Raw genomic sequence first — 25,648 nt, forward strand, 5'->3', positions numbered from 1 at the left:
TCCTGTTAGAATTCCTCCAAACCGGTGGACGAAAGACCGAACATAGAGATATGGACCGTCACAAGGCTGCAGACAGCCGAAGTCACACCTACCATCTGGGAATTCTAAAGCAGCGTGGAAGAGACTGGGTGAGATCTACCTCTCTTACATCCTAATTAATTACCTACTTGCATAAGCTGCTAAAGTACTTTTCCCCCCTGTGGTGAGGGAAGGGAGATTTTAGCCCTCCCTCCACAAACAGCAGTGACCAACTACCCAAGGGAGTTTAAAAACATTAAAAAAATACTAGGATCCGAATATTTTCTAAAACTGGTGGATTGTAAGATTTTCAATTTTCTATTCATTTTTCCCCCTGATCTTTATTCTTACTGAAGACCTGGGTTGTTTTTTCTTTTAAAGTAGAAGAAAAAAACTGAAAAGATCAAAACAACTATGGGGTGACATCTTGTGGCTAAACTTGAGATTGAAACCTGTTATTGTTTAAGAGAGACTTGTTGACAGCTTAGAAAATAGATAGGATACGTTCAACCTTGAAGCACCAGCTGCAAGAAATTTAGCTTTGCTCCTCACTTAGTGGATGTTCTAACTGTAAGCTTTTAGTTTAATAAACTACAATGGAAGAACAGGAATGATTTTTTTCTACAGAGAAAAATTAGGAGCAAACTCTTTGCATGTTAAAAGCGATTGTTCAAACTCTTCTCACAGCTGGTGATGAAATAAGAAATGGCAGGAAAAAACAAGAAAGCAGCCTGCAAACTCAATTATGACTACAACTGAAGAATTATCTAAATAGAATTCTACAGAAAAAAAATGAAAAATCAAATACTATGACAGAAGATTTAACTATTCAACAAGTACAGATGATGGAAGATACAGAAAAGAAATTGATACATCTGAAGCAACCTGAGGATCAAAAAGAAAAACAGATGAAAGAAGATAAACACTTCGGGACAATCACGTTGAGATTGAAAATCAAGGAGACCTGCTAGATCTGCTCAAAAAATGGCAATTGGATGGCCTTTTCAAAGCCAAACAATAGCCACAACAATACAAGGAAATCTGTTTGATGATTTAAAAGCAGTTACGGAAAATGATTTGGCAAAGAAAGCAAACTAGAATAAGACTGAAAAGGAACAGGGTTGTGATTCACACAAGGTATTTAAAATAGAATATACTCAAATAGATAAGACATGTATTCTGAAGATAAGACATTGTAATGATTTGAAGAAAATTTTGGTCACGCAAAATTTAGAAGTATAAATACTAAAATAAGAACATTATATTGTTATTAATTTGTTGTAGATGGTAAGAATCTATATATAAGATGTGTATCCTAAATACTAGACTTTGTGAGGAATTGTGATAAAGGAATTGTACTTAATTAAAAATTTGGAATTTTAAGGGGAAATTAAAACTGGGAAAAGCTTATTGGATAACTGATCGGCTAAAAGATTGAATGTTAAAACAACTAAGATTTGAATATAACATATTGTTATGAGTTGAGAAAAAGAAAAATTTTGGTTAAGTAAAATTTTGAAGTATAAACATTAATGGTCAGTGGTATAATGCTAATAGTAAAAATAGTCTTAAATATGAGATAGTAGACATAAAGAGGAAAAAAGAAGAAATACTAAACGTGGAAACAAAAGAAATCTGGGTTATTAAATTTGAGGATTACAAGAAAATAAGAATATTACTTTGTATTATTAATTGGTATTGTATTATTAATTTGTTGCTCTAGGCGGTGAAAATCTATATAGATGTGTATCCTGAACACTAGACTGTGGGGGAAGCGCAAAAGAAATTGGGGTCACTTAAATTTGAAAATGATAAAGATTAAACATTAAATTTAAAATATTAATGGAAAATTAGAATTAAGAAAAATCTATTAGGTCATTGACTGTCTAAAAAACTGAATGTTAAATTAATTAACTGAAGACTATTGATGAATGTTAGAAAGCTATTTTCTGCTTGATAGATAGAATAAGAACTGTATTGATATGAATATGAGACAGTACATATTAAGTAGGAAAGATAGGGAATTAGTTACTGCAATTCTTTGAGATTTGTATTGATGATATTTAAATGTAATGGAATTATTGTACTCAACCACCACGTTGTTTTTCAAATATGTGAATGTAATAATGGAAAAATAAAAAACTTATAAAAAAGCAATTATAATAAAGAAAATGATTCAACAACTGAAATGACCAAAAGTCTTAATAAAATTGCTACGGCCATTATTATATATATCTTTTTATTCATCCATGTTAGAGATGATTTCCTTGTCTTTTATTTAAAAAACAGATATCCAGTGCTACAGAACCGTTCCAACAGAATTTAAAAGGTGTTATATCAGTTACAGAAGATAACAAAAGATGATGACCACAATTGAAACATTACACTCTCAAGATTTACATTTGCAAATTACATATTTAACCAACACAAGTCTTAGCAACTGCTTCCAGAATTCTATACCAATGCGCTTCAATCAAAAGGCCGTATCCTAGGCTGCTTGACTCATCGAAGTTTACAGTTTATAAATATAATTCTGAACTTCCAAAAAATATCTCCCTCACTGTAGTCTTAAAATAATATTCCTGTTCACTTTTAGACATCATTTGTAAGACTTTAAAAAAAAACAAGATCCTTTTACAAGAATTCAGGATAGAATTGCATCCTTTCAACATATTAATGGCTTCTCAAAAAAATTTTTTATTTATACCATCTCTTTAAGATCTGATTAAATGGGTATTTACACTGCCAAAGGGCTACAGGCTGGAATTTTCAGTGGTGCTCACCAAACTTTTTGTGCTGATAAAATATAACTGATAAGTTGGTCTTTTAAACCAGCATGACTTTTCATGATTGTGTATATCACTAAATTTTGGATTTTAAGTGTTGATGTTTTGAACATTTCAAATCAATTCCTTATTTTGCATTCTTAATATCAAATTATAAATGGTCAAAACTGATAAATATAAATAAAACAACAAAAATAAATAAGAAATGTAAGGAATGAACTCTATATAATTCTACCAAAAATTTGAAAACAAAATGGATTGGATTCAATACAGCTATTATTACAGTATAGCTATAATTAAAGTACAAACTAAATCTGGACCAAATTTACTATATCAATCTTTAACTTTAGCATGGCATTTAAACATGCAGCATAAACATCAACCACTATCGGAAAATAGGGAATAAATAAATAAAAATTAGGCTTTCGGCAACAATACTTTTAGAATTATATTTGTCAAAATCAACATACCAAAGTGTGCTGCACCACTGCTATCTTTACTTTGAAAAGAGGTACTGCATGTCTGGGTCCCAGGTTGTGCTGTGCCTGCTCGATTAACACTCCTGTGCAATTTCCTATATGAAAGTTCATCATTATCACTGTCATGTAGGGTTGGTGTCCGAGGCCTAAAATGACGCCATCTACGTGATTTGATATTGACTAGTATCTGACTGAGGTCTTTAGATAAATATCTGTCCGAGGTATTTGTTTCTGAGGTATTGGCAATTTGATTGACTGAAGAGTGTGAGGAAAGTGTTTCTGAATCCAGCTGACAGAATGCACTGTTGTTCTCTGAATATGCTCGGTCCAGGAGCACCCTAAAAATAGAAAGAAGATTATTTTTAATCACATACTAGCCAAAGTGTTATTCCTATCTTCATCCAAACATTATTTTTAAACTCTTAAGAAAAAATAGCAAGGAAATTCTGTGTGAAAATATTTTTCGAATTGGCTGTTTCAACCATTGGAAAAACATTTACAGGAGTGTTATATACAATTTGAAAATTATTTGGAAGAAATGGTAAGAGTCCCTATGAAAGCCCTCTATTGCCATTCTACTTATGTCTCTTTTCATGCTTCCACATTAGCATGAAATAAGACGCTAATACTTAAGGGATAGACTAAAACGAATTTCTTAATGGGAATTAATAATAGGCTTATGGGGAAACCTGAAAGAAACCTGGGTTTTTTAAGATATTGTAAAGAGATTTTATGCTTAGCTGAGGTAAAAAACAGTTCTTTCAAATCATTTTTAAATAAGTTCAGCCCTATTTAAGAGTTACATATAGGTAGTCCTTGATTTTCAAGCACAATTGAGCCCAAAATTTCTTTTGCTAGTTAAGACAGTTAAGTGAGTTTTGCCCCATTTTGCATTTTTTTGCCAAAGTTGTTTAAGTGAATCACTGCAGTTGTTAAATTAGTAACATGACTGTTAAGTAAATCTGGCTTCCCCATTAACTTTGCTTGTCACAAGGTTGCAAAAAGTGACCACATGACCCTGGGACCCTGCAACTATCATAAATACATACCAGTTGCAATGTGTCCAAATTTGGATCCCATGACCAGGAGGATACTGCAAGTCATAGGTGTGAAAAATTATCATAAGCCACTTTAACCAAGAGCCTCAGGTTGACAAATTCTAATCTGCTACATGAATGTTACTTTCCTACTTGAAATGAAACAGGACAATCTTTGTCTATTTGAACCAAATGTCGAACCACCACAAACAGATATTATCATATAAGTGGTTGATTGTACCTTACGATAGATTAGGACAGCAAAACCAAAGAGCAGTCTGGATAGATGTCACTATTAAAAAAGGATACCAGAATACTAGAAGTACTTTCAGTGCTCAAATGTATGTAAAGTTTACTAAGAAGTCACAAGATTTTTCTTTCTTTAAAAATTAATTGATCCTTAATTGTGAAGGTAATACTTTATAATTTGAGGATCACAAACAAATTTAAAATGAGTGGTAATTAGACCTAATAGTGTCAACCTAATAGGGATGAAGGGCTAAGATAGTTAGAGAATGATTATTCTGAAAAATCCAGTTTGAATTAAGATAAAAAAGAGCCCTCATCCTTTTAGATCTAGAAAAATAATCCAGGCTTTAAAAAGTAAACATAAATACAGATAGTCCTTGACTTCCAACCTTTCTTTAATGACCATTCGAAGCTACAAGAGCACTGAAAAAGTGCTCTGAAAAAGTGACTGAAAAAGTAACTTATGACAGTTTTCACACTTCAAGCAGAGTCAATAGGGAAGCCAGATTCACTTAATAACTAACTCAACAAGTGCAGCAATTCACTTAACAACTGCGGCCCTGAGTCCTTCGGGAGAAGGGCGGTATACAAATAAAATTATTATTATTATTATTATTATTATTATTATTATTATTATTATTATTATTATTATTATTATTATTATTATTATTATTATTATTATTATGAAAGATAATAAAATAGGGCAAAATTCACATAACTGTCTCATTTAGTAACAGGAATTTTGAGCTCATTTGTGTTTATAAGTCGAGGACTACCTGTTCTTAAAATATTTTAAAAATTACATCACTATGCACAAAAGTTGGTGTATTCTTCTTACAAGCTTCTAAATTGAGACAATTTTGAATGCGATGACAGGAAAGTAAATTATGGAGACTTGTCAAAGAAATTTCATTGTAAAATATAAACAAGGCTATACTAGAAATGCTGAAATATATATACTTCATTCCAGGCTGTGATGCATCTGCAGTAGTAGCAATGTAACATACTTTTATACCTAATTTTTATAAAGTAAAGCACTGAAGGTTCCAGATTAGCCGGATAATATTCTTTAAGAAAAATAATTACATACTAAAATTAATGTGTTATAAAACACATTACAAAAGAATCCAGATGAGATATGATTGAATTACTATTTTGCCACAGAATCTTTGTAGTAAAAATTACTAATGTAATTTAATGTCGATTTTTATATAGTCTGTAGAAAAAAGGTTATGCCCATGGAAATCATTTGATGAGAAATCAAGCTGTTTCAAAGCCTATCTATAGTTTTCTAGTTATATACATAAACAAAGATGATCTCAGAAGACCCTCAATACATGTACACCTTTAAGCAGAAGATGCACAGATCCACAGCCTATTGTCAAGGAGGATGAACTACCATACCTAAAATTTCCATACCCAAGAACTATCACAGGTTTCAGGGTCTTCTTCCCATTATTTTCTGGTACTTACGCAGTGCAATGACATACAAAATATGGTTAGTGCTAGCCTTTAAATCATGGATTCAAAGGGGAAAAGAGAAGAAGAAAAGTCACAATAAAGCTTTTTATAACAGAAGGGAGATCATAATTAAATCAAAGATATGGATTAAGAATACACATGTCTAATTAAAATTTATGTACTAATGTAACTAACATGTTACAACTACATTTCAAAGTGTACATCAGTATGGTATTATTGTAGTGAGCTTTAAAATAAATAAGCCTACCTTCCACCACGTCCAACCCGTCTACGCGAAAACCCAATGCACCTTTGCGGCCTATTAAGCGTGGTTAAGCAATATCTGTAACGTTCATCTCCTAACGTTCCCCCTTTAGGAGTACTCCAAGGCCAGTCACCAGTTTGGTCTAAATGAGGCTTTGAAAAGAAATATTTGAAAAAGGTTAAAACAAGAATTTAATTAATATAAGTGTAAAAATATAATACTATAGAAACTCAAGACTTACAGCGTAATACTGACAGCCTGCTTTCCTACGGAAAGCAAATGGCCCATCAGGATCATTTTCTTCCTCAGCTTCAGAAGAGCCAGAAAAGACCTTTAAAAAGAAAACAGTAGATAAGAAAAAGGAGGAAAGAATATTTCTTCTCACTGAACCAAAGGACTGTAGATGCCATACTTGAGAAAGAGGATCTTCATCAGAGCTGGGAAAGTCATACTGATTCATATCTTTAGCATTAAAGATTGGCAGTGAAGCAGGAATTGTCTGCTGAGAAGCATTAGCAGCCGATGAAGGTACAATTTTGGGCTTCTTCTCATATTTTCTCTTTGGCCGTATAGCGTCGGCTTTCTCTTGCTGCATGAAGAGAAAATGCATTAATAGTTTTATCTAACTTGATACATCTTAACCATTAAGGAGAAGATGTAGGTTTTAAAAGATTTCTTTTTTTAAATGCATCATTGTGATAAAGTGAGAGGGAAAGCAAATTTTTCCTTAACTAATATAGAATCAAGTAAGTCCTTTTTCAAATTGACGGTAAATCATGGTTGATTTTATGAATATTTCTAAGAAGAATTTTTTTTTTCAACTTCACAATCAAAACCATAAAACTACCTGGGATTTAAGCAAAGGTCTCATTTTGCTTAGATTTTCCAGATCAACCAGGATTAATTCATAGGAAGCTTTAACATAATGGTCTATCAAAATTACTTACTATAGTAGTAAGTAGTAGCTACCTAGAGTTATCTTGAAGTCTTTTGGAATGAAATTAAGAACTTACATGGTTTAAGCATACTTATAGCATAAAATTACAAAGTAGCATTAGTAGAATCTAAAATCATGAATGGATGGATGGATAGACAGAGTCACCTTGTTTATTTTAAATTCCTTCAATTCCATATTTTCCTGATGTTTAAATTGAATGCTATTAGGAACTATTCCAACAGGAATTGTATAGGTAGGCTTCATAGGCTGTCGATGTACCATTACTTCAGACATGATCTCTCCATTATAATCACCCAACTTATATCTGGAAAGTAAAGAAAAAGTTTGAATTTACTAGAACTAATGTTAAAATCAGTTTCAAGAAATCAAGAGCCAGGATAGAGTTCAAAAGTACTACGAATTTATTCCATGCTACCTATACACAAGAATCAGGTCTACTAAAGGCCAAGATAAGAGTCAAATGGAATTCACATGGGGGCTGGACTTGAAAGTCTCTGGTGATAGCACAATTCCAAACTGATGATGTGTTTGACTCCACCCTTGGGCCCAGCCTGGTCATCTCCTACAGTTAGTTTATATACTTAATGTTTGCTTCTTTATTCTCTCAAGAACCTACTTCAGCATTTCTCTACTTGGGCAATCTCCAGATACATGAAATTTATTTCCAGAATTTCCCATCAGCATGGACATTGTTGACAATCCAGAAGTTCAAATTTTTTACTAGAAACTGCTCATGCTGAGAACTACTGATCTAGAAGCGAGTGTTACATCAAGTCTTAAGAAGAAAACTTTTCATTACAGATATATTCAGAATATACATTCTGAAAGGATGATTGCAGTAAGCATGCAAAACCTTTCAAATCTTAAGTGTTCCAAGGTCAACATATCTCTTTTCAGTTTTGGAAAAAAATATAACTTTCAAAAAGGGCTGGTCTAACTTCACAGTTGTTTTAATGCTGCCTTCACCTTGACAAAAGCACTCTAAGCTTCAAACAATCAAAGATTTTAGAGTATTAAATATTTTATACACTTCAGCTAATAGTGAGAATATTTTAGTCAGTATTTTCAATTTAAGTGTAATACAATATCATTTAAAGCAAATCAGACTTACTTGTCAAACTCTAATAATCCTTTTCTCCAAAATAGCAAGATTTGCCAACAATAACCAAAAAGCTGTTTGATAACCTAAAATATTCCTTTTATCTCCATACCCACATATTTGGTGATAAGCACTACGTACATACGTGGAATGAAAATCTATTACAATTTCAATTTCCCTTAACATTTAATTCCTAGAAATAGCATGGTCAGTTGAAAAATTTGTCAATTCAATTTCATTGAGATATATCTATGTCCTGTTATTAAAGTTTACCTAATTTTAATTTTAATTATATTATTCAAATTTAGCCTTTAACATAGCAAATAATATTCACAACCCAAATTTCCCTGATTTCATTACAGCAAAAACTATAGCATCTAACATGTACACAGTGGCTGAGTAGCTATGTTCTACCTAATAAACATTGCCTGTTTCACATCCTAATACATCACACGTTACTGACAGGACCACAGCCTATGTTTATCAATCTACAACTATTTATACACAACCAGATTCTGTTTTAAATTTTAGCTAATTCTTAATTCTTAAATAGAATAATCAAACGTCTTTTAACATCAAACGTGGGATCTATAAACCAAATTTCCATTATGTCAGTGCACAAATTATAATGTCTAAAATAAGCCTAATAGATACATAAACACATTCTAGTTTTATCTCATAAACGTTTTCTATTTTAGATCCTGATAGGTCACTGATTACTAAAAGGATAACCTTTAATGGTTCTCTAAGAACTCACTTTTTAAATCTAACTCTGACTTTTTTTTTTTTTGGCCAATCAGGTTTCCAGACCAAGGTCTTTGAATTGCCAGATAGGTCTCCCTTCAATACATATTATTTGAATCGAAGGAGGCCATCTAGCCATCAGTGGTCCACAAAAACCAAACCACTTGTAATCATTATGTTTTTGCCTGTTAGTTCTAGTCTCTGTATTTGCTCTAAAAACTTTTATCTTCAGTTCGGTCTGGATTCCTCTTCCATCTGGGTTCATCTGCTTTAAATAGTCATCCAATTTTGTAATTAATGCTTGGCTATCCAGGCTTTCAGGAAACTGTCTGTGTTGATCTTCCACGTCTTCTATGTTAGCATCACTATCTTGCACATTAAATTTTCCCATAGTAAGTTGTTGGTCCTTAAAGTTATTTGCCATAGTGATAGTTCCTTGTACTTTTAAAGTTGTCGGGTTTTGGGATAGTTGTTGCTTATATTCCTCTGTCTCAATAGTAATATCTTCCAATTTTGTTATATTCTGAAGTGTAAATTCTTTAGTTGCAGTCTGGGTTTCAATTTGTGACTTAAGGTTGGCATGTAAATTATTAAACCTGGAAATAGACATCTCAGTGATGTCTTGATAATGTAACCTGAATTATGTACTGAAAACTCTGTTTCTGATTACCAAGTCATCATGATGCTTTCTAAATATGTAGATTTTAACTGAAAAACTAACAAAACCTGTTTAAAAAAATCAATTACAATTTCATAAAATATTATCTATTTGCCAATTTAATAAGTTGTTTATTTAATAATTTAAAAGCAAAATTGAACTGTTTTACCTCTTTTCCGTAATTTCCAATGTTAAATGCAGCAATTCTCTCTTGCTTTTTTCCCTTCTCTTTATCATCTCTAAAATTGTTACTGCACGACTCAGATCCCGCCTCAGTTTAAGCATTTTTTCATAAGAAACTTCATCATTCTTTCGATTCTGCAAAATGTGGTAAATGTACAAACGAAACATATTTTAGACATCAAAATATTAAATATTTTCAGTTCTGATTGTTGTGAATATTTTTCAACCACAAATCTGAAATATTTATAAAGACTATGTTCAAAACAAAAAAACTGCAATATTACAGTACAAAAATGCAATAGCCAAACTAATAATTGTAGATTAATAATTTATAATTATTAATGATGCTCACAATAATTCCAGATACAATGAAGTTACAACTTTTTAGTCCATAAATGTTCTTTGGAATTGCCATGCTTTTAAGAGCTTCGTAATCATCTATAGTTACAACTTTTATTTCTAGTGGAGGCCATTCCTAAGAGAAGAACTCCTGTACAGTAAAAAAGTCTGACTTCTGAATCCCCATTCATCAACTTTATAGGATTCTCACTAGGCATTTTTTGTATGCAGAATTAGGCAGGCAGATTTTATTTGGAGTAAGCAGTCTCTGACAACTTTAAAGATAGTACTAGCATCTTGAACTGTACACAGAAGCAGATTGGCAACCTACTGCAGCTCTTGCTTTATTTGCTGTTAAATGGAAAAATTAAGTTGTTTATGTTAATACATGAACTCTTACATTTTGCTATAATTAGAGGCTATGGATATTTTCAAAGATAGTACCTTTTAGAACAGAGGTCTCCAAACTTTTTGATTTGCTGGCCCAGAAAGGGAGGCAGGCACTGCTACATGCGCACATGCAAACGGAGCCCAATGCACGTGCGCACAATTGTGCCATGTGTGAGTGCATGCATGCACGCAAACGGCCACGCACAAGTGCATGCACACATGTAAATGGGGCTGTGCATGCACAAGTGATGCAAATGGGGCAGCGTTAGTGCTGGTGGGATGCTATGGGCAGCACTAGCGCCGGCGGGATGCTCGGTATGGCAGTAATGCCAGTGAGATGCTTGGGGGTGGCACTAGTGCCGGCAGGATACTCGGGGCGGCGCTAGCACCAGTGGGAAGCTCGGGAGCAGGAAGCGCTGGTGGGATGCTCAGGGCAGCGTGAGGGCCGGTGGGCCAGATGGCCTAATGCCAGCGGGATGCTTAGGGTGGCACTAGTGCCAGTGGGAAGCTCAGGGCAGGGTGGTCCCAGCATTAGCCGGATGCTCTGGATAGTGCTAGTGCAAGCGTGGGGGAGTGAGTGCACACGTGTGTGTGCATGCCCATGGCATCTCTTCACATGGCCCAGTGGCCATGGCCTGGTAGTAATCTATACATAAGTAACATAGGCATGAGTGATAGATTTAAGTTCTAGAAACAAGAACAACTGATTTACAAGTGAAAAAGTGAGCAAAGGTTCTTCTGGCCACAACTGCTACCTCCTATTCCAACAGGAGCTAGAGGTCCAGGACCCTGAGATCGCACATCAGTTGTTTCTGAGGAAGCACAACCCCAGCAAGACTTTACATTGGTGTTATGCTAGAATCAATTAATTTATGAAATAGCAGCTGCTCTGCTTTGCCTGGGTTCAGTTTCAAACTTCCCCCCCCCATCCACACAGTTAATAGTCACCACTGAGGCAAGATTCCCATCCATCTCTCACTTGATTTGAGATGGTTTATAACTTGTATACTGACAATATCATATCTCAAATTGTCAAATGACTTCATCCCTCTGGCCTCATATAGAAGGGGGAGAGGTTTGAACCCTGATGCATCCTTTAACATCCATGTGATAGTTCCCATAATCTTTTTTTTTACCATAGTCCCACAAACTTGTTGCCCTGCATGCGGAGAACAGAGCTGGAAAGGTTAGTGAAGAATATGGTTGCCCTGGGGTGGGAGTAAGGATGCCAAATCCTTACTCCCACCCCAGGGCAACCACATTCCTTCTCTAACTCCTTTCCAGCTCCGTTCTCCACATGTTGTTGTTGTTAGCTGTGAAGTCGTGTCCGACTCATCGCGACCCTATGGACAATGTTCCTCCAGGCCTTCCTGTCCTCTACCATCTTCTGGAGTCCATTTAAGCTCACGCCTACTGCTTCAGTGACTCCATCCAGCCACCTCATTCTCTGTCGTCCCCTTCTTCTATTGCCCTCGATCTTTCCCAGCATTAGGCTCTTCTCCAGTGAGTCCTTCCTTCTCATTAGGTAGCCAAAGTATTTGAGTTTCAACTTCAGGATCTGGCCTTCTAAAGAGCAGTCAGGGTTGATCTCCTCTAGGACTGACCGGTTTGATCGCCTTGCAGTCCAAGGGACTCGCAGGAGTCTTCTACAGCACCACAGTTCAAAGGCCTCAATTCTTTGGTGCTCAGCCTTTTTTATGGTCCAGCTTTCACATGCAGGGCAACAAAAGGAAGTTTGTGGGACTACGGTAAAAAAACCCAACAACAATCTAACCTTCCAACTTCTAGTGAAAAAAAGATCTCGCAAAGTTGGAAGGGCTAATTGTACTTTTTTTTTTTTGCTGGTAGTCCCACAGGCTTTTGATGCCCTGCACACAGTGGTGGAGAATGAGCTGGAAAGCAGGTTAGTGAAGGGATTCTTTGGGGAAGCCGGGAAAGGGGCTGCTTCAGCCACCATACCACTCTGCCAGCATCAGGGCTCTGAAGGCCGGGCGGCCAAGGATATTGTTAAGGCTTTGTCCTCCACCGCTCACATCGCCTCGCTTAGTGGCTGCAGCACCAGTCCATCGCTCAGCCTCCGGCTTCATTGCAGCAGTAAGAAGCTTCATACTCCACCCACCCCCGCCTCGTGGCTGCAGCACCCCCCTCCCACCACATGTTAGCAAGCAGACAGAATGGGCGGGTTGGTGGCTGCACAGGCTTTCAAATAGGGCTTACTTTTGGGGTAGGGATTATATTTGCAATAGGCATGAAAATCAGGCTAGGGCTTATGTTCGGGGTAGGTCCTATTTTCAGGGCAACATGGTATAAAGCATAAATTATCATGACCAATGCTATTTCCCAGAAGAGAGCCCAGATAATCCATTTCTTTTTGAGTCCTCTGCAGATGTCAAACAATCACCTTCTCAACAACCTCCCTGAGAACAATGGGTGATAGCTGTCCACTCCAGCAGGGTTAAATGTTAGCCTCTTAAGAAAGGATATACAATGCCTCTTTCAAAGATATCTCACAAGGTGTGTACCATGGCTGGACCCATTTCCCCAACCCCTCCTTGCGAGCGTGCACAAGTCAAATGGAGTAGGATCAACTCATCTCATCCCAAACTGCCCAATTCTACAGGATTCATATGTTCAAACTTTCCCAGGAAACCTCACTTCTCTCAACTATGTCCCATTAGCTTCCGAGTCCAAGTGAATAAGAGTGATTTTTATCCACAAAGCGTTTTGTTAACATTGTCCCAGGGGTTTCCCTCCCCCTACTCTTTTTTCTGTAAAAGAATCTGGGTCACTTTATAAAAGAGCTCTATACAGCAATCTGTAGCTGCAGTAAGATATTAACTCCATACTCACTTTTCGAGTCTGCATCTTTTCTGTTCGCCTTCTAAATGCAACATAAGGATCATTTGTGCTGGACCCATCACGTTTCTCCTGTTTCACTGCCGAGATAAGAGAGGGGCCTCGGCAGTTTTTTCTTTTTTTAATCCAATATTCGTACACTTCTCTAATCAATTCATCATCTTCCTTCAAGAGTAGTTTGGCTTCCTGCAGGCTGACTGGCTAAAGGTAAAATCCAAATATGTCATTTTTATGTATTTATATTCTTTAAACAATTTCAAATTAGAAACAATACTATACCTGCTGACCACTTCCTTTTTCAAGTCTATCTATCATTTCTTCAAATTGCAAAGGAAAAATATCTATTTTTTTCTTCAGCTTATTCACAAAGGCCTCATCTTCTGAATCCAAATCATAATCCGGTTGCTCAGCATCCAAACTAAAAGCTGGACAGAGAAAGATATTTTAATGTGTTTTACATAATCTATGCAAAATGGTATAAAGTAATTTAGATGTAATTCTCAAAAGTGCAGTTGGACAATTTATTTTATAGGAGCTGAAGTACATAGAATTTAATATAAATTTCAAACTAGAAGAATTTTAAAACATGCACATATATTCCTGCCATCTTAAAATCTACTGATTGTAAACTTATATTTCTTAAACCTTGAGAAAATGCATTTAGGGTAGCTAAATTCTATCTAGACAAAATGTAGATACATGGTTGAAATATTATCAAATGAATATGTCAATATTTATAAAATAGCCTTCATTGGATAACTCAATTCTTCACTAAGTACTATTTAAATATATTAAGGGATGAATAAGACAGCCTTGACAGATCTATCCCATTACCAATGGTACTTGCTCATTGACTACTTTGTTCAGCAGTTGTTCCAGGTTACAATGGTGCTAAAAAATTATTTTATAACCAATGTCCACATTTACAACTTTTTACATTGTCCATCAGTCACGTGATTGCCATTATAGTAATATGTTTTCTCCAATATCCGACCTATTCTTTTGCTTATTTTCTCCTGGGAAATGTGCTGGTGCCAACAGCTGTGTGTGGGCCATGCAAACAGTCCAGTATTCATCATTGTTTGACTGTTTATTCTTTTGTATTCCCTTTCTCTCCAAACTCTGCACTTTGGGGGTGGGAATGGTACAGGCCAGGAGAGATTGCCTACAGAAGGTTCCCCTCCCTCCTGCAGAATCAAGAGATTGGAGAGAAAGTGATTACAACAAAGTACACAGGCACACAATGGGGAATTCACAGAGAAATGTGCTAGTGCCAGCAGCCACCTACACACAATGCAAACAGCCCAAGGGATTCACCATATTGTAAGATGGTATCATGGCCCTGATCCTTTAGACAAGCCCTTATAATGTTGCCCTATTGATTTATTTACACCACCATTTGTTGTACTATACTCCATGTGAAAGAAAAAAAGAAATATGTCAATTTGTAATCTGTAGAATATTGACAGCTAAATAAAATTCAGAATTGTTTTCATTGTATAGTACCTCTACAATTCCATTTTCTTTGACCAAATTTAAAAAAACTCTACCTGACAATGTTAAAAGTTTGATATAGACTATTACTGAAGTGAGTACATAAATTTTCAGTTTGTTCATGAAAACTCTGAACACATTACAAATTAGTTTAGCCTACCTGTAAAACCATATAGTACTATGACATTGCAAACAAGTACATTACGTCAAATATACTGTGTACAGGTAGTCCTTGATTTGTAAACACAATTGGGACTGGAATCTTAGTCACTGTATGAAGCAGTCATTAAGCATGACACCCTCACGGCTCTCCCAATTGGTTGTTAAGTGACTACATGAGTTGTTAACCCTGCAAAAGGAAAACAGGCAGCTCCCCTTCCTTGCGCAGAAGAGAACACCTGCAGCAGGCAGAAACAAACCTCTGATCTTCGAGATCCAAACTTATTTCTGTAGCCTGCTGCAAATGTTCCCAGACAAGGAGGGCAATTTCTTGGGGGACTATAAAAATAGAGCTCAGATCTTCATGATCTGATCTCCATTTCTGCAGCCCTTTAGAAGAGTTTTTCTCCCCTCCCTGAACGGAACTCGTGTACTGGATTGGAGAAACAAGAAGAGATTGCAATTATTCCTGCTTTGTTTCTCCTACCCAACAAAGGATTCCCCTGCCTATTAAATGGAGGGGAGGGGAAAACTTTTGACAAGTGACAACATCTTCCAACCTTCCCTGCTAGCTTCCCCACTGTTTTTCTGGAAAAGGTAGATGATTTTGCAAATAGTGATTACATGATCACGGGGCACTTGTCATCCAATCTTAAGTGCAAACAGGTTGTAAAAAATCCCGATTATGATCATGTAACCATGTGAGGAACACAATGTGACATTTTTTGATAGCTGGGAATGCTTTCTAGACAGCAAAGCAGGGCCCCCCCAACCTTTTGGGACCAGGGACCGGTTCCATGGAGGTGTTTTTCTGCAGACTGGAGGGGGCGTGTTTTGCATGCTGTCTGCATCCCATGGATGGGGCTTCAATGGTTCGCATGGACTGGTTTCTGGCATGCTGCAGTCTGGTGTTGGGCACCCCTGCTGTAAAGGATCCCTTCTGAACCATTCTAAGTCTGAAGGGTTTTTAAATGACTGCTTGTAAGTTGAGGACAACCTGTGTTTCATTTTTTTAAACTCTGTTGTATTTTATTATATAAGAAAGCACATAGATAATAAAATTTGAATTGTTTTTGAGCTCAATAATTTTTGTGTAAATTAGTTAGTAAATCCAAATACTCACTTACATGACCCTAACCTTTTTTTATATCCAAAACAGATTATGAATGTACAAAACTATTTTTATTTTAAAAAAGCAATCCAATTAATTTTAAATATTCGGTATAAATATATACTCACGCTGTATGTGAATAAGCTGCTTTGGCATTTTAAATTCTCCAGGATATATTGATTCATAATAGGCAATATTACTTTCTGCTTCTGGGACTGGTATAACCATATTATCCCGTTTCTCTCCATATACTTGCTGTGCTGAAATGGCCCGCTGGAGATGATGTTCCTACAGTTCATTAACAAAAAAAGGCAGATGATATACACATTCTGTATGTGTATGTGTCTAAATGATGTTAATGTGGAAACAGAACAATTGAATTAATACTAAATTGTTTCAGCAAGATATTTTTGTCTGTATCTATTGAATTTAGCATCTGCTGAAGTTATATTTTAATCGATTTTCACACTTAGTAAGCCAAAATCATAAACACAAAACTGAAAACTTTGCCAAAAGATTTCAGAATGCATTTGTCATTTTTGCCAATAATAATACTAATAATAATAATAATTAATAATAATAATAATAACAACAACAACAACAACAACAACAATAATAATACTTTTTGAAACATGTTTTGAGATAATAAAAATAAGTTAAAACAAATTAAACACTGATTGTTTGTTCCTAAGGCTTTTTATAAAATAATTTAAATAGGTAGTTCATGCCCTTATTTTGTTCATATGCTTTAAACTATGCAAAGCAGAAATCTGATTAGAGGCAGAAAATCCATCCTTGTCACATTTTCAATAATCACCAAATATTAATTCCTACAGATTAAAATACTGTATGCTTCCAATACTATTTAGGAATTGAATCTGTTACTGCTAAACTAACAGTAGTTTTATTGTCTAAATGTGATTAATTAGGCAAGAGGATAGAAGAGATATTATTCACCAAACTACACGGTCTGGACCAACTTACTACTGTTTTCTGAACCATTTGCAACACATCAAAAAGATTAGCAAGATCCTCTTATGCAGGGCTTTTCAACCAGAGGTACGGGTACCACCTGTGGTACATTGGCACCTGGCAGGTGGTACGCAACCATCCTAGAAAAGTGGTAACGGGGGAGGGGAATGAGCTGAACTGGTGGCAGCATCGCACAAGCCTGAGCTGCAGGGCTGTCAGGGCTGAGCGCTTCTTTGGGGCTGTCAGGGCTCAGCAGAAGTGCCAGGTGGAGCTCGGGGCTGATCCTGGTGCTTCTGCTGAGCCCAGAAGCGCCGATCAGCTGGAATGTTGCAGCATCTCTAGGGTCTTGTAATTTACATTCAGATGCTTGGCAACTAATTCATATTTATAATCGTCACAGTGTCCCAGCATCATGTGAAGTGACTAAAACTTGCTGCAACCACCCAGCAGACAGGGTGGTGGTGGTAATAAAAACCAAACAACCCCCTACCCCACCCCCACTGCCAATCCTCAACAGAAATGCTCACAACAATGAAAACCTCAGAAAGGAGGAAGAGTGCCGCCGGGTAGGCAGGCAGGCAGGCAATTGTCTTATGGACACACACACATTTTGTTTATATTAATTTAGTTATTTTGGACCAGAAGTACATAAATACTAAGCACCAATCAATCTAAAAGAATTTCCTGAATAATCTCAAATGTGTTAAAGGCATAAGGCTGACATTAACTTCTATATTTTGATCCCATTTCTTAGGTTCTCTTTTTATTTTATTTTATTTTATTTAATAGACTGCCAAAAACTCTTGCCTATCATCACCTTGGTTACCCCTATGTGACAAATGCACTTCAACCTGTTCTAGGCATTACAGTTTATGGAGTATCCAGAAAACAATCGGCATGCACTATCATAATTTTTCCAAACATTAAGTTTTCAAGTGCTTAAGATTATTAAAGTGCTGAAATATTTGTACTGTTTATACATTAGAATAATTGTATTTATTTATTTAGCTTATTTATAGTGATTCTGAGCAGCATACAGCATGACAAATTAAAAACTACATAACAAACTAAAAAACAATCAGACATAAATGAAATAAAAGCAGAAACATAGAAATTAGGATTTCAAATAATCTTAAATTGTTCTTCTGATCAGCAAAAAAAAATTTTTTTGGCCTATTTCAGAAACAGAAAACCACATTTAATGAACAACTACCCTCAAATTGGTCTTGATCTTGAATAAAAAACAAGCATGTCTATTTCATGTAAATAAAATACACAGATCTCTTTTTTCTCTGTGTGTCTTTAAGTCAATGTTGACTCTTGAAGACTGCCTGGACAAATTCCTGGAGTTTTCTTGGTAAGATTTCAGACGTAGTTTGCCTCTGTTTCTTTCCTAGTGCTGAGACAGAATTTCTGAGCCAAAATCACCTAGCAGACTCGTGGTTTTATGGTTTCCTGGTTTCTATCCTGATGTCTTGACCTCCATAACAAATTGGGTATTTTGTTTTTGACTGCTTAGTAATCAAAACTTTTACACTAGAGAGAACAATACACAAATACAGGTAGTCCTTGACTTAAGACTATAATTGACCCCAAATTCCCACTGCTAAGTAAGCAATACAGTTAACTGAATTTTGCCTCATTTGATTACCTTTTTGCTACAGTTGTTAAAGTCAATCATTGTGGTTAAATTAGTAACATAATTGTTAAGTGAATCTGGCTTCCCACTGATTTTGCTTTTTAGAAAAATCACAAAAGGTGATCACATGCCTCAGGACACTGCAACTGGCATAAATTTATGCCAGTTGCCAAACATTTGAATTTTGATCATGTGACTGCAGGGATGCTGCAGCAATTAAGTGTGAAAAATGGCCATAAGTCACTTTTTCTGTGTTGTTGTAACTCTGAATGGTCACTAGAAAAATGACTAAGTCAAAGACTACCTATATAGATATAGGATTGCTTACAGAATGGTGAAGTAAAAAAGGGGGGGTTTGCCCCACACTTTATAGATAATATTTTTATAGTCTTCACTAAATACGTGGACTTGAAGGTCGATTGCTCTATTTCTGTATACAGAATAATAGAATAACAGAGTTGGAAAAGACCTTGGAGGTCTTCTATAATTCAGCATTCCCCAACCTTTCTGGCTTTGTGGACCTGGGGGAGGAAAGGGGATGGTTCTATGTGAGCTGCGGATGAGCGCACATCTCTGTTTGCACAAGCAATAGGCACTCACCTGATGCTTCTACAGCCTGGGGGGTTAGGGTCCCCTGTTCTAGTCCAACCCTAAACCATTTAAGACATATGGTTCGCCAATCTCTTCTTCAAAACCTCCAGTACTGGAGCACCCACAACTTCTGGAGGCAGGTTGTTCCACTGGTTAATTGTTCTAACTGTCAGGAAATTTCTCCTTAGTTCTAGGTTGCTTCTCTCCTTGACTAGTTTCCATCCGTTGCTTCTTGTCCTGCCTTCAGGTGCTTTGGAGAATAGCTTGACTCCCTTTTCTTTGTGGCAGTCCCTTAAGATATTGACACAGCTAACACACCATCCTAGTCTTTTGATTAAACAAGACATACCCAACATCTGCAATCTTTCTTTGAATGTTTTAGCCTCCAGTCCCCTAATCTTCTTTGTTGCTCTTCTCTGCAGTCTTTCTAGAGCAGCAGTGTCAAACTCGCAATGTCATGTGATGAGATGCATCATGACTTTTTTTTTCTACTGCTGGCAATGGGGTGGACAGTTTTGCCATGACCCATCCAGCCCATGGGCCGGCAGTTTCACATCCCTGTTCTAGAGTCTCAACATCAAGTTTATGTCATGTGGCCAAAACTGGATGCAATATTCCAATTGTGAGCTTACCAAGACATTATAAAGTGCTATTAACATTTCACATGATCTTGATTCTATTCTTCTGTTAGGATTGTGTTGGCTTTTTTGACACACTGCTGGCTCATATTTAAGTGATTGTCAATTAGGACTCCAAGATACCTCTTGCAGTTACCACTATTGAGCCAGATACTATCTAATCTACCTGTGCATTTGGTTTTTCTTGCCTAAATGTAGAATATTACTTTTCTCACCACTAAGTTTCATTTTGTTGGATAGGGCCCAATGTTTAAGTCAATTCAAGAAAATGAATGTATTGTGGTTGGCTGATAATCTGAATGATTTGCAGTCTATCATGATGCAAGAAGAATCATTTTTATTAGAATGCTTGGTTTCAGCAATTCTAAAATAATAATAATAAAAAGCAAGCAAATACAAAAGTTTGGCCCATAGAGCACAGACATCTTATTATGCTATCAGTCATCCAATTATATGTATTAATGTTTTTCATCTCCCTAAAAACTTTACTGCCATGACTGCCTGTTTTTTGTTCTTGTACATAATGCAAATTGCAAAGGAATCAAAATCTACCATCACAAATTCTTTTACTATGTGAAATCCAACTACATCTCTATAAAATTGTGTAGATACATATGACTCCAGGGAAGTAGATACAATTTACAGAACAGCACATAGCAAACCAAGTCTTCCAGAACAGGTACTTTAAAAATACAAAAGCACTACAATACAGAAACCTTCTTGTATCTCCTCTTCATATATGCTGGCAGAACAGTAAAAAAATTGCAAGTCTATGAAAATTTGTATCAAAGAGTAGATTATTAAAGATTGAGTAGGAACAATCCATTATAGAATTTCACCAGCAAAACAAGTTGAAAAGTTGTATAGGCAGTTTCTGCTTACCAATAACAATAGGGAATTGAAATCCATCATTAAATTACATGGTTCTAAGGCATAATACCACATGACTGCGTTAACTTACTATAGCAGTTCCAATTGCTGTGAATCCCTCATACTCTCCATTTGCAACCTCCTAGATGCTTCCCCATTGACTTTGTTAGTTGGAAGCTGGCAATGATGGTTGCAAATGACAATCACATGATTGTGGGATGCAACAACTCTCATAAATACAAGCTGTCACCAAGCATCTAAAACTGCATTCATGGGATTGCAGGGACACTGGGATGACAACTATGAGGACCTGTCCTAAGTACCCCTCGTTTAGCAGTCGTAATTTTGATCACTGAATGAGTGGATGTTAAATGAGGACTATCTGTACTACATAATGATCATCAATCTTGTAAAGAATCCACAGAAGTTAATCAATGTCTAAGCATTTTTTCCTCACACTTGGATTGATGCACATGTTTTTCAGGCATCAAACGTCATTTCAAATACTAACAAAAGTATTGAGCTCATCCACCCCCTGCAATCTAGCATCCAGCATATAAAGCAATATTTTATAGTACAAAAAATAATTTTATCCCTCAGTTAGTAATTAAAGTCACCCACACTTCTCTTATAACGAACAGTAGGCATATTGGGGAAGAGCAGACAGTTTTTACAAATTTATTTTAAATCATTTCCAGATTAGTCCTTCACAATTGGAACTGGAACTCCCCATCACTAAGCAATGAAGTTGTTAGTGCCTGACTTACAATTACAATTGGGAATGGAACTTCCATCACTAAGCAACGAGTCATGCCCAATTTTGTCTTCTTCTTTTTTTGCTAGTCTTTAAGCTAATCACACAGTTGTTAAACAAATCTGATTTCCCTCACTGAATTTGCAAATGGTAATCAAATAATCCCAGGATGCTGCAACAATTGTAAATACATGCCAGTTGTCAAGTGCCTCAATACTGATCATGCTGCAATGGTTGTATGTGAGGACCAGTAACTGAGCTTGTCCATATCCACCTACCAGTGCTCTTAGTCAGCCTTCTTGTGGTTACATATCTGCTACACCTTCTTTCCCTAACCTAAGTTTGCATGAACCTTGAGTCCGCCTTCCCTGCACTTGTGCTGCACTTTCCCAACTTGTGCACAACCTGTACCATCACTAGCGCCATCCTTGCATTTCATATCTGAAACTCCTGTTTATTTATCAATATTTATTTATTTATCAATATTTTTATACCGCCCTTCTCCTGAAGGCCTCAGGGCGGTGTACAGGGCAATAAATATAAAAAAGCGGAATACAAAAGTTAAAAAAACAATTAAATATTTAGCCCAGTTTAAAACAGTATTAAAACATATTAAAACCCCTACCCTAACCCATCAGACCAGGTCAGACTGCTCGAATAGATGTTTTTAAGTCGCGCCGGAAGGAGCGAAGGTCGGGGGCCGTCCGGAGCTCAACCGGCAAGCGGTTCCATAGGTCTGGCGCACCCACAGAGAACGCTCTCCCCCTGGGATTGGATTACAATTAGAATTCTTGGATTACCATTGCTAAGCAATGTTGTCATGTTGACATTGAACTTTACGATAGCATGGCTTAGTAACGGCAATCCTAGTCCCAATTATTTTAACTCAAGAACTACCAGTACTTGTAAGGTAACCATCCTTACAACTCATCATACCCAACATTCCAGGAAAGATTTAAAAACATCTGGTGGCAGGGCAGAAGTATTTAATTAGTCTAGATCAAGGATGTCAAATTGCTGGCTCATGGGCCAATTGCATCATGTGGAGGCTGCACCCACTCCAGCTCCAGCAATACAAAAAAAGCCGTGATACGTCACAACATGTCATGTGATGCGGCAAGTTTGACACCCATGGTCTACTCTAGATACTTCATTCTGCACAATCTCTTTGACCAAATATGAATATTTAGGTAGAAGATAATATGTGCAGCTCAGGATTGAACTGTGGGTCCTCGGTGCTCTCTAAGCTTGGCTGCTTTCTTGCAGATGTTTTATTATCAAATTAAATAACATCATCAGTGCTATGATCATTTCAGAGAATTAGATCCTAATCTGGTATTCGCTTTGATGTGTTTATTACATCCGTCAGGTTTATGGAATATAAATAGTCCTACACTTACAACCATTTGTTTAGTGACTGTTTGAAGGCACAAAGGCACTGAAAAAAGCGACTTCTGACCATTTTTCACACTTTTAATGGTTGCAGCGTCTCCATGATTATGTGATCAAAATGTGGATGCTTGGTAAATGGTTCTTATTTATTACCTTTTATGACCATTATGGCAGTGTCTTGGGGTCATGTGATCACCTTGAGACTTTCTGAGAGGCAAAGTCAAGGGTGAAGCCAGAATCACTTAACAACTGTGTTACAATGGTACCTTGGTATTTGACCACTTCAAAACTTGAATTAGATACTCATGTATTTTGTCACAAAGTATTATCCTGGTATGCATCATTTGTTTAGTATTGCAATAGGAAGAAAGGTTTGGCTGTGGAAAATGGACAGGAAGTCAGCTGTGGAAAACAGACAGGAAGTCGGCTGTGCCAGGAAGGTTGCTGCAAAAGGAAGCGAGGATAAGCCACAGAGGGTAGACAGGATGTTGACCATGCTCAGAATGTCACTGATGTAGGAAAAGAGACAGATAGAAAGTCCTTCCCAGCCAAAACACAGGGTCATGTGGTATGTTACAGGGTTTGTTTGGTACTTGTTTTTAGTACTTGTCGCACTTCCCAGTAGCATTGAGGTACTACTTTACTAACTTAACAAATGCAGTGATTCACATAGTAACTGTGGCAAGAAAGATCATAAAATGGGGCAAAACCCGCTTAACAATTGTCTCGCTTAACAATAGAAGTTTTGGGCTCAATTGTGGTCAAAAGTCAAGGGCTATCTGTATATTTCATATGGATGTTAAAATTACTGGATCAAAAACCAAATTAATTATATTTAATTGGGAAAATGGAGTGAATGTTTGTTATAAATGGTAAGAAAAACTGCAAGTACAGTGAGGGAAAAAATTATTTGATCCCCTATTGATTTTGTATGTTTGCCCACTGACAAAGAAATGATCAGTCTATATTTGTAATGGTAGGTTTATTTTAACAGTGACACAGAATAATAAGAAAAAAAAGCTTTTTTAAAAAATACAAATTGATTTGCATTTTAATGAGCAAGATTTCTGGCTCTCAAGTGTCTTTTATACAGGTAACAAGTTGAGATTAAGGAGCGTTCTCTTAAAGTGAATGCTCCTAATCACAGCTTGTTACCTTACAAAAGACACTTGTCCACAGAAGCAATCAATCAAATTCCAAACACTCCACCATGAACAAAACCAAAGAGCTATTCAAGAACGTCAGGGACAAGATTGTAGACCTACACAAGGCTGGAATGGGTTACAAGACTATCACCAAGCAACTTGGCGAGAAGGTGACAACAGTTGGTGCGATTATTCGCAAATGGAAGAAACACAAAATAACTATCAATCTCCCTCAGTCTGGGGCTCCATGCAAGATCTTACCTCGTGGCGTTTCAATGATCATGAGAACGGTGAGGAATCAGTCCAAAACTACATGGGAGGATCTTGTCAATGATCCCAAGGCAGCTGCAATCATAGTCACCAAGAAAACAATTGGTAACACAGTATGCCATGAAGGACTGAAATCCTGCAGCACCCACAGGGTCCTCCTGCTCAAGAAAGCACATCTACAGACCTGTCTGAAGTTTACCAATGAACATCTGAATGATTCAGAGGACAACTGGGTGAAATGTTGTGGTCAGATGAGACCAAAAGTGAGCTCTTTGGCATTAACTCAACTCGCTGTGTTTGGAAGAGGAGGAATGCTGCCTGTGATCCCAAGAACACGATCCCTACCATCAAACATGGAGGTGGAAACATTATGCTTTGGGGGTGTTTTTCTGCTATGGGGACAGAACAACTTTAGCGCATCAAAGGGACAATGGAGGGGGCCATGTACCATCAAATCTTGGGTGAGAACCTCCTTCCTTCAGCAGAGCATTGAAAATGGGTTGTGGATGGGTATTCCAGCATCACAATGACCCAAAACACATGGCCAAAGGAACAAAGAAATGGCTCAAGAAACACATTAAGGTCCTGGAGGGGCCTAGCCAATCTCCAGACCTTAATCCCATAGAAAATCAGTGGAGGAAGCCAAAGGTTCGAGCTACCAAATGTCAGCCTCAAAACCTTAACGACTCAAGAGAGGATTTGCAAACAGGAGTGGGACAAAATCCCTCCTGAGATGTGTGCAAACCTGGTAGAAAATTACAATATCTGACCTCTGTGATTGCCAACAAGAATTTTGCCACCAACTACTAAGTCATGTTTTGCAAAGAGGTCAAATACTTATTTCATTAATTAATGCAAATCAATTTATAACTTTATTGAAATGCATTTTTCTGGATTTTTGTTGTTGTTATTCTGTCTTTCACTGTTAAAATAAACCTACCATTACAATTATGGACTGATCATTTCTTTATCAATGGGGAAACTTACAAAATCAGCAGGGAATCAAATAATTTTTTTCCTCACTGTAGAATGATGTCACTCTTGATTAAAAACTTGTAAAGATGGAAACATGGATAGAAAAATGTTATGAT

At 36.6% G+C, this 25,648-nt stretch overlaps 1 protein-coding gene across 7 annotated transcripts in view; it reads right to left on the minus strand.

Annotated features, from left to right (window-relative positions):
• EPC1 (enhancer of polycomb homolog 1) overlaps positions 1 to 25,648 on the minus strand; it is a 56,563-nt gene that overhangs the window by 10,272 nt on the left and 20,643 nt on the right. For all 7 annotated transcript variants that reach the window (XR_014028718.1, XR_014028719.1, XM_081346536.1 and 4 more), the window contains 9 exons: positions 16,415 to 16,574; positions 13,802 to 13,947; positions 13,517 to 13,723; positions 9,924 to 10,072; positions 7,398 to 7,557; positions 6,708 to 6,884; positions 6,537 to 6,626; positions 6,299 to 6,447; positions 3,275 to 3,621 (listed from right to left, as the gene is read on the minus strand). Coding sequence is in view for 5 of the 7 variants with exons in the window: in XM_081346534.1 (XP_081202660.1) it covers positions 3,275 to 3,621; positions 6,299 to 6,447; positions 6,537 to 6,626; positions 6,708 to 6,884; positions 7,398 to 7,557; positions 9,924 to 10,072; positions 13,517 to 13,723; positions 13,802 to 13,947; positions 16,415 to 16,574 (1,585 nt within the window). In the remaining 2 variants the exon portion in view is untranslated. The remainder of the gene's footprint in view (positions 1 to 3,274; positions 3,622 to 6,298; positions 6,448 to 6,536; positions 6,627 to 6,707; positions 6,885 to 7,397; positions 7,558 to 9,923; positions 10,073 to 13,516; positions 13,724 to 13,801; positions 13,948 to 16,414; positions 16,575 to 25,648) is intronic.

Source organism: Vipera berus (assembly GCF_964194415.1).
Source record: "Vipera berus genome assembly, chromosome: Z".
NCBI classification, from domain to species: Eukaryota; Metazoa; Chordata; class Lepidosauria; order Squamata; family Viperidae; genus Vipera; species Vipera berus.